Source organism: Macaca mulatta, chromosome 11 (genome assembly GCF_049350105.2).
Source record: "Macaca mulatta isolate MMU2019108-1 chromosome 11, T2T-MMU8v2.0, whole genome shotgun sequence".
NCBI lineage: Eukaryota > Metazoa > Chordata > Mammalia > Primates > Cercopithecidae > Macaca > Macaca mulatta.
Genome location: NC_133416.1, coordinates 2,729,345 through 2,743,674, shown reverse-complemented (window position 1 = coordinate 2,743,674; position 14,330 = coordinate 2,729,345). Strand labels below are relative to the sequence as shown.

The following is a 14,330-nucleotide window of genomic DNA, read 5'->3' as shown; positions in this document are numbered from 1 at the left end:
CCCAGGGTGCTCTCCACGGACAGGGTCCCTGCTCCAAAGTTGTTCCTCCCTCCTCCCCCACAGTCCTCCCCTCCCTCATCATCCCTGTCTCCCACCCACCCGGGGGAGAAAGGGGTCAGACCAAGAATCCACCATCCCACAGCTGGAACACATGTTCTCCCTTCCTGGGTCCCTGCATTTTCAAAGGACTACAGGCAGCAATGACTTGCACAAAAGAATGAACATCAAAGGGAGAGCTTCAGATGGGACCTTTTTGGGGAAGGGAGACAGTTCTACCACTTCTCAAATCCCCATCACATAGGCAGCCGCCTGCTTCAGTGATGATGTATCAGGCTGGGCTCTAGAGAGACCCAAAAAGAGTGGCTTAAATAAGATAGAAGTGAATGTCGGCCTTGGGTAAATAAAGCCCAGAGCTGACCGCAAGCTCTCTGGTCGTCAGGGGCCCAGGCTCCTCCCTGCCGTCCCCTTTGCTGTCCCAGGGATGTGACCCTCATCCTTGTGCTCAGGAGGCTGGCGGAACATGAATCAAATGAAACCACATTTAAGCATCAGGCTGTGGAAGTGGCAGCAGGATGCTTCGCCCCTGTGAGGGAAACTTGCAGGGACTCGTGCCAGAACCCGGAACTCACCTCTCACTGGCCAGAACTTAGTCCCCATGCTGACAAAAAGGCTGGGAATGCAACGGCCAGCTTTCTTCAGACTTGCTCTATGTCCGAAGGCAGTGGCATGCTTACCTCCACCTGTTAATAGTAGACAAAAGCCATCTGGCCAAGTTTGGGATGAAAAGCTCATTAATCTACTTTACAGGGGCTCAGCCAACAAGGCCATGCCCAGCACATGTCATCCGACCATCACCAAATGCTGCGGAGAAGGGATGAGCTGGCTGCCTCTGGGCAGGGCTCTCCCTTCCTTGGCCAAGTGTTTGTAGGGCCCTGTGTGTCCAGGTTCGATGAGAGAGAGGTGGGTGGGGAGAAGGAGGACAGCAGGAGGGGATCTTCTCTGAGCTGTCTTCCCGTGACCGCTGGCACCTGTGCTTCCTCTCCATCACCTGTGCATTCATCTGCCTGCCAGGAGCCAGCCCAGCAGGAGGGGCCAGGGCTCCGGTGCTCTGTGTGGCCTCCCTTGCCTGGGAGTGTTGTGGTCATGCCACGGGAGCTGGAGAGCAAAGGCTTTCGGAACCCTGAAATCCAATGAGAGAAGCTGGGCTCAGGCCATTCCTGCTGAAGGTGGCCTGGAGTGTTGGGTGTGAGTTTGGCAGAAGGTGGGTAGAGGCAACCCCGGCTTCCCTGTGTGCTGTCACTGATGTCAGACGGGTGGTGCTAGGACGTCCTTCGCCTTCCATGGACAGCCTGACCTTCGGGCGCTCTCTTACCTCCACGCACACAGACGAGGCCACAGTTCACGGTCTGATCTTCACTTTTACATCTGTCCCTTTTACACCTGTCTCCCGAGGTGTCCCTCAGTGAGAACCACCCCTGCAGCCAGTCCCTACATCTCCTCTGTCTTCCTCCTTCCCTCTCCTGTCCCTGACTTAGGAGTCCCTGAAGTTAAGAGTCACCTGCAGATCTCCCGGACCCACCTCGGAACCCTCTGAGAGGAGGATGTCACTCCCCTGAGCCCAGGGCAGGTGTCTGCCCTCCCAAGTGTGTCCAGAAACACGAGTGCAGGGACGGCTGTGAATGGACCCTGCCCAGGCTGAGACATGTCCTAGGGAGAGCAGGCCACAGGGGCCTCCAAGAGCCTGGGAGCTGCTTCCTGGGAGCCAGGGACAAGCTGGCTTCATGCACTCCTCACTCAAGAAGGAGAATGGAAAGCCCTCATGTAGCCCATGGAGATGTGTCCAAGCTCAGAAAACAATTAGATGTCATCGTGGTTCACTCTCAGAAAGCCTTACTTCTAACTCTAAATTGAAAACTCAGATGAGGCGAGAAAAAGAGACATGGTGGCCAAAATGTGCTTCCTTCTCCAAGAAAGTCAACTGTGGACTTCCACGACTCAGCAATCTCCTTTAGTTGATCTCATCCAAGGTCGGACTTATGATACCTCTCTTCCCACATGCTTGTCGGAATCCTACCTTTGTTATAAACTGGGGCACATGTGCAGAGCCCCTTTCAAATAACTGGAGGAGCCAGCACGGCGAGCCCAGGCAGTCAGGGTGGACAGCCATCTAGAGGTTGGCAAGGGTTCTGGCTCTGGTGTTGCGAGTGGAGACCATGTGGGTCTGACCGATGTGCTAGGGATGGCCCTGAGGGCCACTACAGCTACACCACGGCCTGCCCTTGCGCTGCGGTTCCTCGGGGTGTGCTTGTGTTTCTGGGTAGCTCTGGGTCAATGTCCTCCCTCTCACCTGTAGCAACCTTGAGTCCATATCAGAGGTTTCTGGAAAGCTGGTGCTGTGCAAAGCCTCTCTGTTTCTGGGTGGGCGCAGATAGGCCTGTTTCCTGGGTTCGCGCTCAACACTCGGCCTGGGCCTCCCTGAGACAAGAGAGCTTAGTGAAGGTGCTTGGGGCTGGGTCATGGGGCTCAGGGCCCTGCTGAATGACATCAGCCTGGTCCTCCCCTCCAGTCCACCTCTGGCCCCCAGCATTCCTGCCAACTCTCCTTTTGCAGAGAAACCCTCATTTGGGATTTCCTCCTTCCTGTGGGAAGGTAACTCTGGATAATTGATGCAGTGACCATGGGTTCTCTGCACTGGGTGCTCTGAGTACGGCAAACCAGTGGCCCTAGGCTACAGCTTCTGACCCCTGTTCTCCCCTCCCTGACAGCTCCTCAGCTCGCAGGCTCAGAGCCTGATGCTACTCACCACTGTGGCCATGCCAGTCTTCAGCAAGAAGAACGAAACGGTGAGTGGCTGCTCCTAGAGAGGTTGTAGCAGGGATTAGAACCTGGGGCCTCAATGGCATCTTCAGACCAGTGATTCTTGACTTGGCTGTGCCTCTGAGCCACCTTGGGAGGGTTTGAATGCAGATTTCCAGGCCTGTCCCAGAGTAGCTACCCCAAACTCTCCTGGTTGGAGGTGGTCTGGGGGTCTGTGATTTTCTATGGCTTCTCCAGTGACTCTGCTCGCTGGCTGGGAGTCGTTTTGCTGCTCTGCAGTTGGGACCCCTGCCTTGGGGAAGTAAGGCTGGCGGGTTGCCTGCCAGCCTTCCTGCAAAGCCATGCTTAATCTGCCAGGTTGTACAGACTCTAACTTGTCTGTAAAGGCCTCTGGTGAGGGGATTTCTCGAGCCTTCCATCCTCCATCTGGTCAGGAAATGTTTCATTTCCCTCCGTGTTTCAGGCCCCATATGCTTCAGAGCATCCATGAATTATGGTCCCTAAGATCCCAACAACTTCACCCTCTGCCGTGAAGATTAATATTTCATTTAACTTTGGATTCCATTTAAATATTACAACTTAAATATTAATGCTGGGTATTAATCTTCCTGGTAGCTGGTTTTGCTCCCGGGACCTTGTCTGATAGAGTCCGGATTTTTATTCCCAGCCTAGAATCTAATTGCAGAGGAAGAACCACTTAAAGCTTAAGTGGCTTCCTCTTCCAAGCTCTGGACAGGCCCAGGATCCAGTCTAACCTTGTGAACAGGGAAGTTGGGTCTCCCCCATTCCTTGTGTCTTTCCTTCCAGCGATCCCATGGCATTCTCCTGGGTGTGGTGGGCTCAGATGTGGCCCTGAGAGAGCTGATGAAGCTGGCGCCCCGGTACAAGGTGAGCCTGGGTCTGTTCCCTGTGGGGATCACAGGTTCCCCAGGAGCAAACTCCCTCCCCCGTGACGAGAGCCTCTCTCCAGGCAAGCCAAGCCCAGAGCTGGGATAGGGCCTCTCCGTCACCGCCCAAGAAGTGCAGGTGCTGAGCATGGGAGCAGCAACGCATGCCCCTGGGTCCCTTTCCCACCACGAATTATGACTTGCACTGTGGCCTTCAGTAAGTCCTTTCCCTGCCCAGTGTCTCAGTTTCTCAGTCTGCTCCTCCATGCCACACAGTCCTGCTGTGAGTGTGAGTGAGATTACATCATCAAAGCACCCAGAACATGTGGTGGGAAAGAAGTCGGTGATAATATGTATTATGATGGTTGCTATAAACAGTCAAGTTTGGAAAGGACTCCTCAATCAATGGATGGAAGCATGGCACTGGCTCAGTTGTGTTCCTATTGAAAACACTCACTGCTGTGAGCTGCCATCTTCGACTGTCCTGTGGCCCCCAAACCCCTGCCCAACTCCAGATCCCCAGCACAAACAGCAGACCTAATGCCCCTCCACCCTGGACTCTGGCAGCTTGGAGTGCACGGATACGCCTTTCTGAACACCAACAATGGCTACATTCTCTCCCATCCTGACCTCCGACCCCTGGTAGGTACAGACCTTCTTTGCCTTGGGATCCTCACTGTATGGGATTTGGGGGTAATTCACAAAAACGATTAAAACAACAAACACACATTGGGCTCCATTTAGGAACCCAGTGGGTAATATGAGAAAAAAAAATGTATTCGAGTCATGGTCCCTGTTTTCAAGTTGTTTGGAATCTATCAGAAGAGACAAGGCAAAACCATGTGAAATGACTGATGAGTGGGCCAGAGAACACGTAATGAAGTGTGCAGTTTTGAGGCTGAAGAGCCCACAGGGCCATTAGTCACATCTGCTTGGAGTCTCCCAGACTGGGGGCCTGTGAAGTTGGGTGAACAAGGAGCTAACCATAGAAATAGCAGGGAGCCCTCTCCTGAGCAGCACAGCTTAGGATGCGTTCCTGAGTGCTCCTGGCCCTCCCAGCCCTCTCCACCCTGACACAGAGGCGGGGGTGTTTTCACAAGAGTTCCACTGAGCATCTGATGGCTGAGGAAGAAAGCTGCATTGTCTTATCTGAAAGCTCTGCCTTCAGGGTCAAGGAGGTGGTCATGCACTCAAGCACTATGCAGCAATAATGACCACAGCTCTCAATGTGACTGTTGGGACGGAGGGAGCTGAAGTTCTAGGAGAATCGTAACCCTTTGCCCTCTACCAGTCTTGTGGTAAATAACAGATGGCAACTGAAGACAGACAGCAGACCGCCTTCCAGAGAACTTAGGGTCTCATCTGCCCAGGTGTCATTCGGAGAGGTCAGTCTAAGCCACACTCCATTCATTCCACTTGGTTCAAATAGACACTGAATATCTGAAAGGCAATGATTAACTATTTAAGGCAAATTCTAAGGGTTCTGAATAGAGAGAGATCGGGGCACACTGGAAGCCACTCTGTTCACACTGTCTTCCAATTCAGGCTCTGCTGGGCAAGCATCTGAACCCATAACACGTCACTCCCTTGTACCAAGGGGTTCTGCGGGGGGCAGCCCCAGTGCCAGCAAAATGACTCACTAAGGAAATAATATGCTGATTCTGGAACTGACTTGTAGGATTGAGGGGTACTGATCAGAAACTGCCTGTCATCATCTATGTACTCTAGATGAATATAAGGCTTCAACCAGTTGATTGTGAACCTCCTCGTGCCTGACCTCATGATGCTGTGAAGAACGCTATAAACCGAGGCTTATACTCTAATTAGGAAAACCAGACTTACACAAATGAAACAATTAGGGAATAATACCACACAGAACACTATGACACAACAAAAGATACAGTAAAGCCAATGTAATGAGTTATCTGAGGAAAGCACTATCAGGAAAACAATAGTTATGTTTGAAAAAGAAAAAATCAGGAGGATATGCCCAGTAATAAATGAAAAGAGCCATCCCATTGGACTGAAATCTTTCTATGTCAGTGCCCCATGTAGGAGTATTTAATGGAGTAGAATTGTGTTTTGTTTGTTTGTTTGTTTGTTTTTGAGACGGCGTCTCGCTCTGTCGCCCAGGCTGGAGTGCAGTGGCTGGATCTCAGCTCACTGCAAGCTCCGCCTCCCGGGTTTATGCCATTCTCCTGCCTCAGCCTCCCAAGTAGCTGGGACTACAGGCGCCCACCACCTCGCCCGGCTAATTTTTTTGTGTTTTTAGTAGAGATGGGGTTTCACCATGTTAGCCAGGATGGTCTCGATCTCCTGAGCTCGTGATCCGCCCGTCTCTGCCTCGCAAAGTGCTGGGATTACAGGCGTGAGCCACCACGCCCGGCTAAATTGTGGTTTTAAAGTGAGGAGCTACAGATGATCTTCAGGCTTTGTCAGGATTTAGGAGATGGCAATGGAATGCTGAGCCCCACCCAAAGGAAACAGATCCCATGTAAAAGAGGGCAGGGCAGGGCTGTTTGATGAGTATGGTCATTAATAAGATCAAGAAGCATGATCCAGGCATGGGAAAGGTGGAAAAGAGGGGAAAGGGGACCCTACAGATCCCCTGAACAGGCAAGAAATCAGCATGATACTTCCCCGAAAAAAGCAAGCAAACAAAAAACTGGCAGAAGCAAGATACACAGTGACAGGGGACCGGAGCTGTCCAGGCATCTGCTGGGGGCCTCATTTGGCTCAAAGCAGACGTGCTAATTAATCCTTAATTTGCCTCAATGATAAACTATCCTCTTTCCTTTTTTGGTTGGGGTTAATAAACTAAACCTGGGAAGTGCTGCAGACCTAATCATAGATAACTTGATGACATCTGTCTTGGCTTCAGAGAGAGAGAAATCAGGGCCAGAAAATAATAACACTCAGCATGTTGATTAATGGCTGTATGTCAAGTTGAAGGGAGGTCTTTATTAAGCACTGATCTGTCCTTGTCTCCGTCCCATTCAAATATTTTATCACTAAGATGAAAATGCAGAAGGCAGATGCCATAGAGTCTGGAAGGTATGGTTAATACATTAAATGAGAAAATTAGTATTCAGAAAGCATTCTTCTAAAACAATGGGCTGAAACTAGCAAGATGAAATGTATTAGGGATGCATGGAGAGCTCTGGAAACACTCAGTGCCCAAGCACACGATTGTGAAGAGGGATCTGATGGTGTGTCCCATGAGGAAGACCAAGGGGACCAAACTGTCTGAAATCTCTGCCTGAACTGCCAGGTCTGTGTGGCTGGCCAGGAAGACAGCAGAAACGCAGGCAGCAGTCAGGCCCCCTGACGCCTTGGTCCACAGATCACAGCCCACGCCACACTGGTCAGACCCCATTTGGAAGGTTGGCTTTTGTCACGGGAACTCCATTTTGAGAGTGACATTGAAGACAAAGTAGAGCATATTCAGAGGGAGCTGAGGCATCTGCACAGCGGGCAAACTCAGTTGGAGCAGTGCAGTCTTAGGCGTGACAAGTACCTTTGGAAATCCCAAGGGCTGTCAGGTGGAACGTGTTCTATGCAGCTCCAGGGGAAAGAAGGAAGATCAGTGGGTGGAGTCACAGGGAGATGGATTTCAGCTTTGTATGAGGAGGAACTTTCTAACAGTTAGGGCTGTCCAAAGCTCCAACAAGCTGACCCATGAGATAGGGAGCTCCCTGCCATGGGGAAGATTCACTCAGAGGCCATGAGACCATCTGTCATAGATGTCCATAAGGGGAGCTCTGTATCAGGTGGAAGTTTGCCCAGATAACCGTAAGTAATTACTGGATTGATTGATTTCTAAGGAATCCTTTGCTTTTATGAATATACCTGAAAGGCTTTGTAGAAGAGATAAACTTGAGCAGGTCGTACACTAACCGCATGTTTTTCTTCCTAACATGCCCACTCCAGTACAGAGAGGGGAAGAAACTAAAACCCAAACCTAACTACAACAGTGTGGATCTCTCCGAAGTGGAGTGGGAAGACCAGGCTGAATCTGTGAGTGGGGAAAATAGGGGGAAGGGAAGCTAGTTTAGCTCTACATCCAACTAAATATATTGGTCAGCTGTGTGGCTGTGAGCCTTGAGGTCACTCTGTTCCTGTCAGGCAGAACAGGTCCATCCCAGAGCCTTTCCAAGACAGGCAGAACAGGTCCATCCCAGAGCCTTTCCAAGATCAAGCCACAGGCAATGCTTAAAATGAGCAATTCTTTTAACAACTATAAAAATATAACAATATCTTCTTGATCACAAACACTACTGAGGCCGGATAAGATCACGTGTATAAGCTGCAGAGTTTGAGTTTTAGTGATGTTTTAGCCTGACTTTTGATCGCAGTATCTCATCCTAGAGGAAATTGTGTCCCAGCAACTTGGCACTCTGTACCCCAATGCATCAGTCCACTCGGGAGTGAGGTCTTGGTGAATGCCTGGAATTATGAGCTAGATGGAGCTTAGAGTCAGGTCCATCTTCCCTCCTGGTATCTCTCTCAGAGGGCAAAGGGAAGAACCAAAAGTGTTTCTGGGGATCACCTCTAATCTGGTCCGAAGAACTCCATACTTTCACCCTCGCCTGTGAGCCAAGGAACTAATATCATTGTCTTTCCTCCTGAAGCTGAGAACAGCCATGATCAACAGGGAAACAGGTACTCTCTCGATGGACGTGAAGGTTCCGATGGATAAAGGGGTAAGGAGCTAGAAACAGCCAGGGCGTGGCCTAGGGAGGCATCTTCGTTAATTGGGTTTGGAGTAGTGACGAGGGCCCTGGACTTAGCCTAATTATAGCTGAAGAGTTAAGTGCTTGCTGCACCCTAATGGGGGTCCATTAGGGAGAACACCCAGGGTGTGTTGGCCCCGGAGAAACACCTAGCCAGGGAATGACAGGATTGCTCATGCAACGCTTGGCTTTTGGGAGACCGCTGAGCTGGGCAGAAGGCTGGCCGAGGCATTTACAGCTCTTCTTTCCTCCTCATGCTGTCTGCTGCTACTGGCCCTTTTGTTTATAATGAAAAGGGGAAAAGTGACAGCTAATTTTGTAAATGGTAAGCAGCTCTTGTGAAATGTTATACAGGAAGAATTTGAAAATATTCACTATTCCCTACAGCTGATTTTCAGCCACTGTAACCCCAGATAGTTAGGAATCAATACCCTCATAATCCCACTACTATCTTTACAGCCCTGTGCATCATTTGTGAAAGATCATTTCATCTTCTCACTTAAAAGGTTCCAATGTGTCTACTGATTCTGCATTGTCCCTTGACATATTTACAAATGTCACCTCCTCCCTCACAGCCACCCCCACCTCCTCCTCCCCTGCCCATCTGCCTCAGCTAAAAGAACACAGGCATCTGCCTGCAGCAATTAGACCCAAGTTCTTCCACAACACAGACCTCCATGAAAGCCAAACAAGAAAGCACAGGGAGAGACAAGGAAGCATCCCTTTTAGGCAAGACTGATTTTCACTGGAACCAGTGTCGGAGTTTGGTGGCATCTGCCTGGCTTTTTGTAAGCTCTGGGCTGAGAAAGGCCTCCTTCAGGCAGACTGGGCACTATAGTGAGGTCAGATCGCCAGTGGCAGCTGTTCCTTCTCCTGATCTAAAAGAATTGGCCAGGTGTGGTGGCTCAAGCCTGTAATCCCAGCACTTTGGGAGGCTGAGGCGGATAGATCACAAGGTCAGGAAATCAAGACCATCCTGGCTAACACAGTGAAACCCTGTCTCTATTAAAAATACAAAAAAATTAGCCGGGCGTGGTGGCGGGCGCCTGTAGTCCCAGCTACTTGGGAGGCTGAGGCAGGAGAATGGCATGAACCTGGGAGGCCGAGCTAGCAGTGAGCTGAGATCGCGCCACGGCACTCCAGCCTGGGCAACAAAGCGAGACTCCATCTCAAAAAAAAAAAAAAAAAAAGAATAGAGGCTTCTTCCATAGGCCCCCACCTTTATCCCAGCCAGATTCCTGTTCACGTGTATAGATGAGCTCTCACGTAGCCCAGCACGGTCACAGCACTGAACCGACAATGAAGAATTTAGTATGCTTATGGCACAGGACAGCTTAAAGGTAGACCTGAATGTGGCTGTACTGTATCTAACACAGACTGACACATGCAGTGGGTGTGGTTCTCTTCTACTCTTTTCCCCAGTGCCCAGGGATCTCGTGCTGCTTTTATGCTTCTCAAAGCCATTGAGGCAGAGTCCTAACCAGATGCAGCAGGATGAACTTCTGAAACCTCTGCCCATCCTTTCAAAGTTTGTTCATTGCCACTAATAAACCATCTGGGTTATATATTTGCAATTTCACAAAGGCTTCCTGACATACAGGTGCTTCCACGTAAAGGACGTTCAATGAGGATGACAATGATCATGACCATAATGGACGTTCCGTAGCACTTAGGTGTTCATGTCTCAATGCTATTAGCACAACTAATAATAATGACAGCAACTAACTATAAGAAACTGGACCGGGCGCTTTCAAATATTCACTCATTGAACACTCACAACCTGAGGGTGGGCCTATCCTATCCCCATTTTACAGATGAGGATATTCAGAGAGGCTAAAATCTTGCCCAGCATCACCCAGATGATCAACTGCAAAGCCCACGTATAACTGTTCCTAGATCTCCCATTTGTAACCACTGCTGTAGAAGGCCTTTTCTGTAGGACTGGCCCTGAATTCTCAACTCTCCAGCCTTCAAGGTTTCCCAAAATTCGCTTTAGCATAGCATTTCTATTCCACCTTGAACACTCATCGCCTTCTCCTCTCCCTCTACCCCATTCTGTCACCACTCAGCCTCCTTCATCCTTCATCTCTTCACCCTGACCCCGGGAGCCTGGCAGCCTCCACCAGGGCATTTTGCTGGTGTGGGGCCGCTGAGGCAGTGTCTGGCTCTCACTGCTCTGATGTCTTAGGCCACCACGCATCCCCAACGTGGCTGCATTTTCTTCACTGCCAAGGGCCCTGTCTCCCCCACACAGCTCTCATAGAGCCATCCAACTGCCCCATGGTTAGCCTGCCTGGTGATCTATCCCAGCCCTCCCTCTCAGCTCAGTGGTGCATCTCAACTTATGAGCTTGTTTCTCAGTAGAAACTGTCTCCAGGTCTAGGTCTAGGCTGAGGAAAGCTTTCTTAAAGCCTTGTGGGAATATCTGTGATTGTTCGAGCCATCCTCCCGGCGCATGGCCACCTGCTATGTTGTTCTCTTCAGAGGATTTTGCAGGTATCCTTATTTTCCACAGATCACCAGCATGATTTAGGGCAGAACCTATGGGGCCAAAACTTGTATTTGTTAAGAAATGCAAATAAGCAGACAGGCCTCTGTGCAGGGGGCTCTGGGAACTGTGGCAAACTGGAGAGAACACACACCATCTGCAGGAGACGGCTAAGACCCATGTTTAAGATGTGTGCAACTAATTCCAAAAATGTTAGAAACACAACCCGGGCCAACATCTAGGATGTTCAACTCGTAAGAAGCCCAGCTTTGGCCGCAGGCCTCCCATTTGCCACTTAGATGGCAGGGGTTTTGTCCCAAATTGCAGACCAGTGCCAGGTGCCACAGTTTCTAACCCATCAGCAGTACGCCAGCCAGACATCCTCAGACACGGTTTGAAACAAGAAAGCAAAAGAGCACAGCGTCCTGGAGTCTCACCTAGGACTCGTTCTGTCATTCTCACGTTTCCGATCATTTCAAACAATCATTAGCAATGGGGGAGGGAAGGGGCAGACAGAGTGTTCCGTCCTAGCCTTTGCGTTCTTCCAGATTAACTGCACTGACTGGAGTCCACACGTGTATATGCACACACACACATCAGTGGCACACGTGCATTGTACACACATGCCAGTGGCACACACGTGTACACACACCAGTGGCACACACGTGTACACACCAGCAGCACGTGTACACACACATACCAGCAGCACACACGTGTACACACACCAGTAACACGTGTGTACGCATGCACACACAGTGGCACACGTGTACACACATACACCAGCAACACACACATGTATACACACACCAGCACACACGTATACACATGCACACACATGTACACACATACCAGCAACACACATGTACATACGCACACACTAGCAGCATACACATGTGCACACATACCAGCAACACATGCATCCACACCCACCAGCAACACACATGTATACACACACACCAGCAACATACAAGTGTAGACATACCAGCAGCACACACGTGTACACACACCAGCAACACATGTGTACACATGCACACACCAGCAACACGCACGTGTACACACACACCAGCACACACATGTACACACACACCAGCAACACACACATGTACATACACCAGCAGCACACACGTGTACACACACACCAGCAACACATATGTATGCACACACACTAGCAGCTGGCATGAAGAGCAGCTTCGCGTGGTCTTCCTCCAGTGCCCTTGAATCCCTGCGCCCTGGATTTCAGGAACACAGGGCTAGAGTACTCTGACGTGTCTTACACTCTCCCTTTCTCACACTCTCTCTTTCTCGCTCTCTCTTCCCCTCACATTTTTGTCCAGCAGGACTCAGTCTATTAAAGGAGCAGATTGCTCTGGTACCTCTTTGCTCCCAGCCTCATCTTCCAGACCTCTCCCGTTCTCTCTTTCTGTTAACGGAATTCACAGACCCCCCCTCCCAACCCCCACACCCCTTCTCTCTTCCTTTTACTTCAGCCTTAAAAGGTGATCTCAAAGTTCATCTGAGTAAGGTGTAGCTTGACTAGACTCACCCTTCAGCAGATAACAATTATAAACTCTGAACAAAATACAAAGAACAATAATGGAAAGGCACTTGAAAGTGACCAAAAGCAGGCAGCAACAACCCTTGAATCAAGAGGACTGCATTGGGTGTGATACACTTTTAGATGGCTTTTTTTCAAAGGGTACTCCCCAGTCTGTCTGGCGTGCAACAGCTTGAATTCAAGCAGAAGGCTGCAGCTGTCACCGTGAAGTGTCAGAGAACAGAATTTGGGTTTCCAGAGTGTCTGGAAATGAGGAGGGCTAGCCCAAAAGCAGGGAGGCTAGACCGCAAATCTGTATGCAAACTCCTCTCAAATTCCTGGCTGACTCCTGAACCCTGCAGATACAGGGGAGCCTCGAAGTGCCCCAGTGGAATACGACACTGGAAAGCCGAAAGCAGGATTTCAAAGCAGGATCTCAACACGGGATCTCAGCTCTTGCACGTGTAGTAGGGACAGTTTGGAGTGTGAGTCACACAGAGGTGGAGGGACTTGATAAACACCTCGGGATTTCCTTTGAAAGCACAGAAGAACTACACCTTAGGAGTAAAGACTGTCCTAAGGCCAAGAGATTCACTCTAGGCCTAAAGGTGAGACAGACCCACCCAAACAAAATGTGAATTCAAGCCTCTCTACACTCAGTTCTTATCAACCAATCATTTAACTACTGCTTAATATAAAAACACTCTTCAAAGGAAGACAAGATTATCTATGGCCCAGCCTTCAAATATCCGGTATACAATAAAATTGTTATGACCCAGCTGTTAGAATTCGAATGACTTTAGTGCAGACATTGTAACTGTGCACAAGGAATTAAAGGAAAAGATATTCATAATGAGGGAATAGATGGCGAATCTCAGCAGAGAAATGGTTAGGGCTTGGTCAAAGAACAGAGCCCCTGTGAGTGATATGAATGTAGGATTTTATTCTAGGGATTAGACCTTATGAAATTGTGGGAGCTGGTGATGAAATCTATGGAAAGCTGGTGTCTGCATCCAGTGGTGAGCTTGAAGTCACTGTAGGTCAGCAGGACCAGCAGTTGGGAAGGAAATCTGGATGAGATGTGGAAGAAAGCAATAACGAACTGGAACTCCTGAGGAAAAAGAGGAATTCCTGGAAACAAACTGAAACCCACATCTGTCACTCACCAACACTACCCATGAGGGTGGCAGATGACCTGCAGGCGGAGCCAGTGCCCTCCACGAGGAGCTGCATCCTCACCAGGCTAGGTCTCAGGGAAACTGGAGGAGGAGAGCCAGCAGCAGCGGGTGGCTTTGAATCTGGCTGTGGCCCCATGCCAAGAAAGCACAGCAGTAGGTTACAGCGAAGAGTGGCAGAGCCTGGTATTCTGTGCAGACTTCAGTGTGCAAAACGGCTGCCGCTGCACTTCCATCCACAAATCTCACACACGCTTCTCTTTGGCCGACCCTGACTTGAAACCACACCGGGCATTGAGTCCGGAAGTGTAGTTCCAGCTTAGCTAATTTGACACAGTACAAAATCATTATAAAAACCAAACGGGAATTTTTTCTTGCTTTAGACCTGCTTTTCAACTGTGTATATTTAAGGTGCACAGCATGCTGAGCAGTCGTCCCTCAGCATCCATGGGGATTGGACCAGGACACCCCACAGATACCAAAATCCGTGGATGCTCCAGTCCCTTCTGCTAAATGGTGTAGATTTATGTGTAATCTACACAGTCTTTCCTAGTACATTAAATCATCTCCAGACTACTTATAATACCTAATACAATGTAAAGCTACATAGCTAGCTGTTACACTGTATTGTTTAAGGGATAATGACAAGAAAAAGTTTGTACATATTCAGTACAGATGCAACTATCCTTTTTTCTG

At 49.6% G+C, this 14,330-nt stretch overlaps 1 protein-coding gene across 1 annotated transcript in view; it reads left to right on the top strand.

The window, feature by feature from the left end:
* The window catches only part of CACNA2D4 (calcium voltage-gated channel auxiliary subunit alpha2delta 4), a 128,700-nt gene that overhangs the window by 38,000 nt on the left and 76,370 nt on the right, over positions 1–14,330 (top strand). Inside the window, exons 12-16 of the mRNA XM_077953269.1 lie at positions 2,766–2,843; positions 3,625–3,705; positions 4,272–4,346; positions 7,635–7,721; positions 8,336–8,407. Of these exons, the coding sequence (XP_077809395.1) occupies positions 2,766–2,843; positions 3,625–3,705; positions 4,272–4,346; positions 7,635–7,721; positions 8,336–8,407 (393 nt within the window). The remainder of the gene's footprint in view (positions 1–2,765; positions 2,844–3,624; positions 3,706–4,271; positions 4,347–7,634; positions 7,722–8,335; positions 8,408–14,330) is intronic.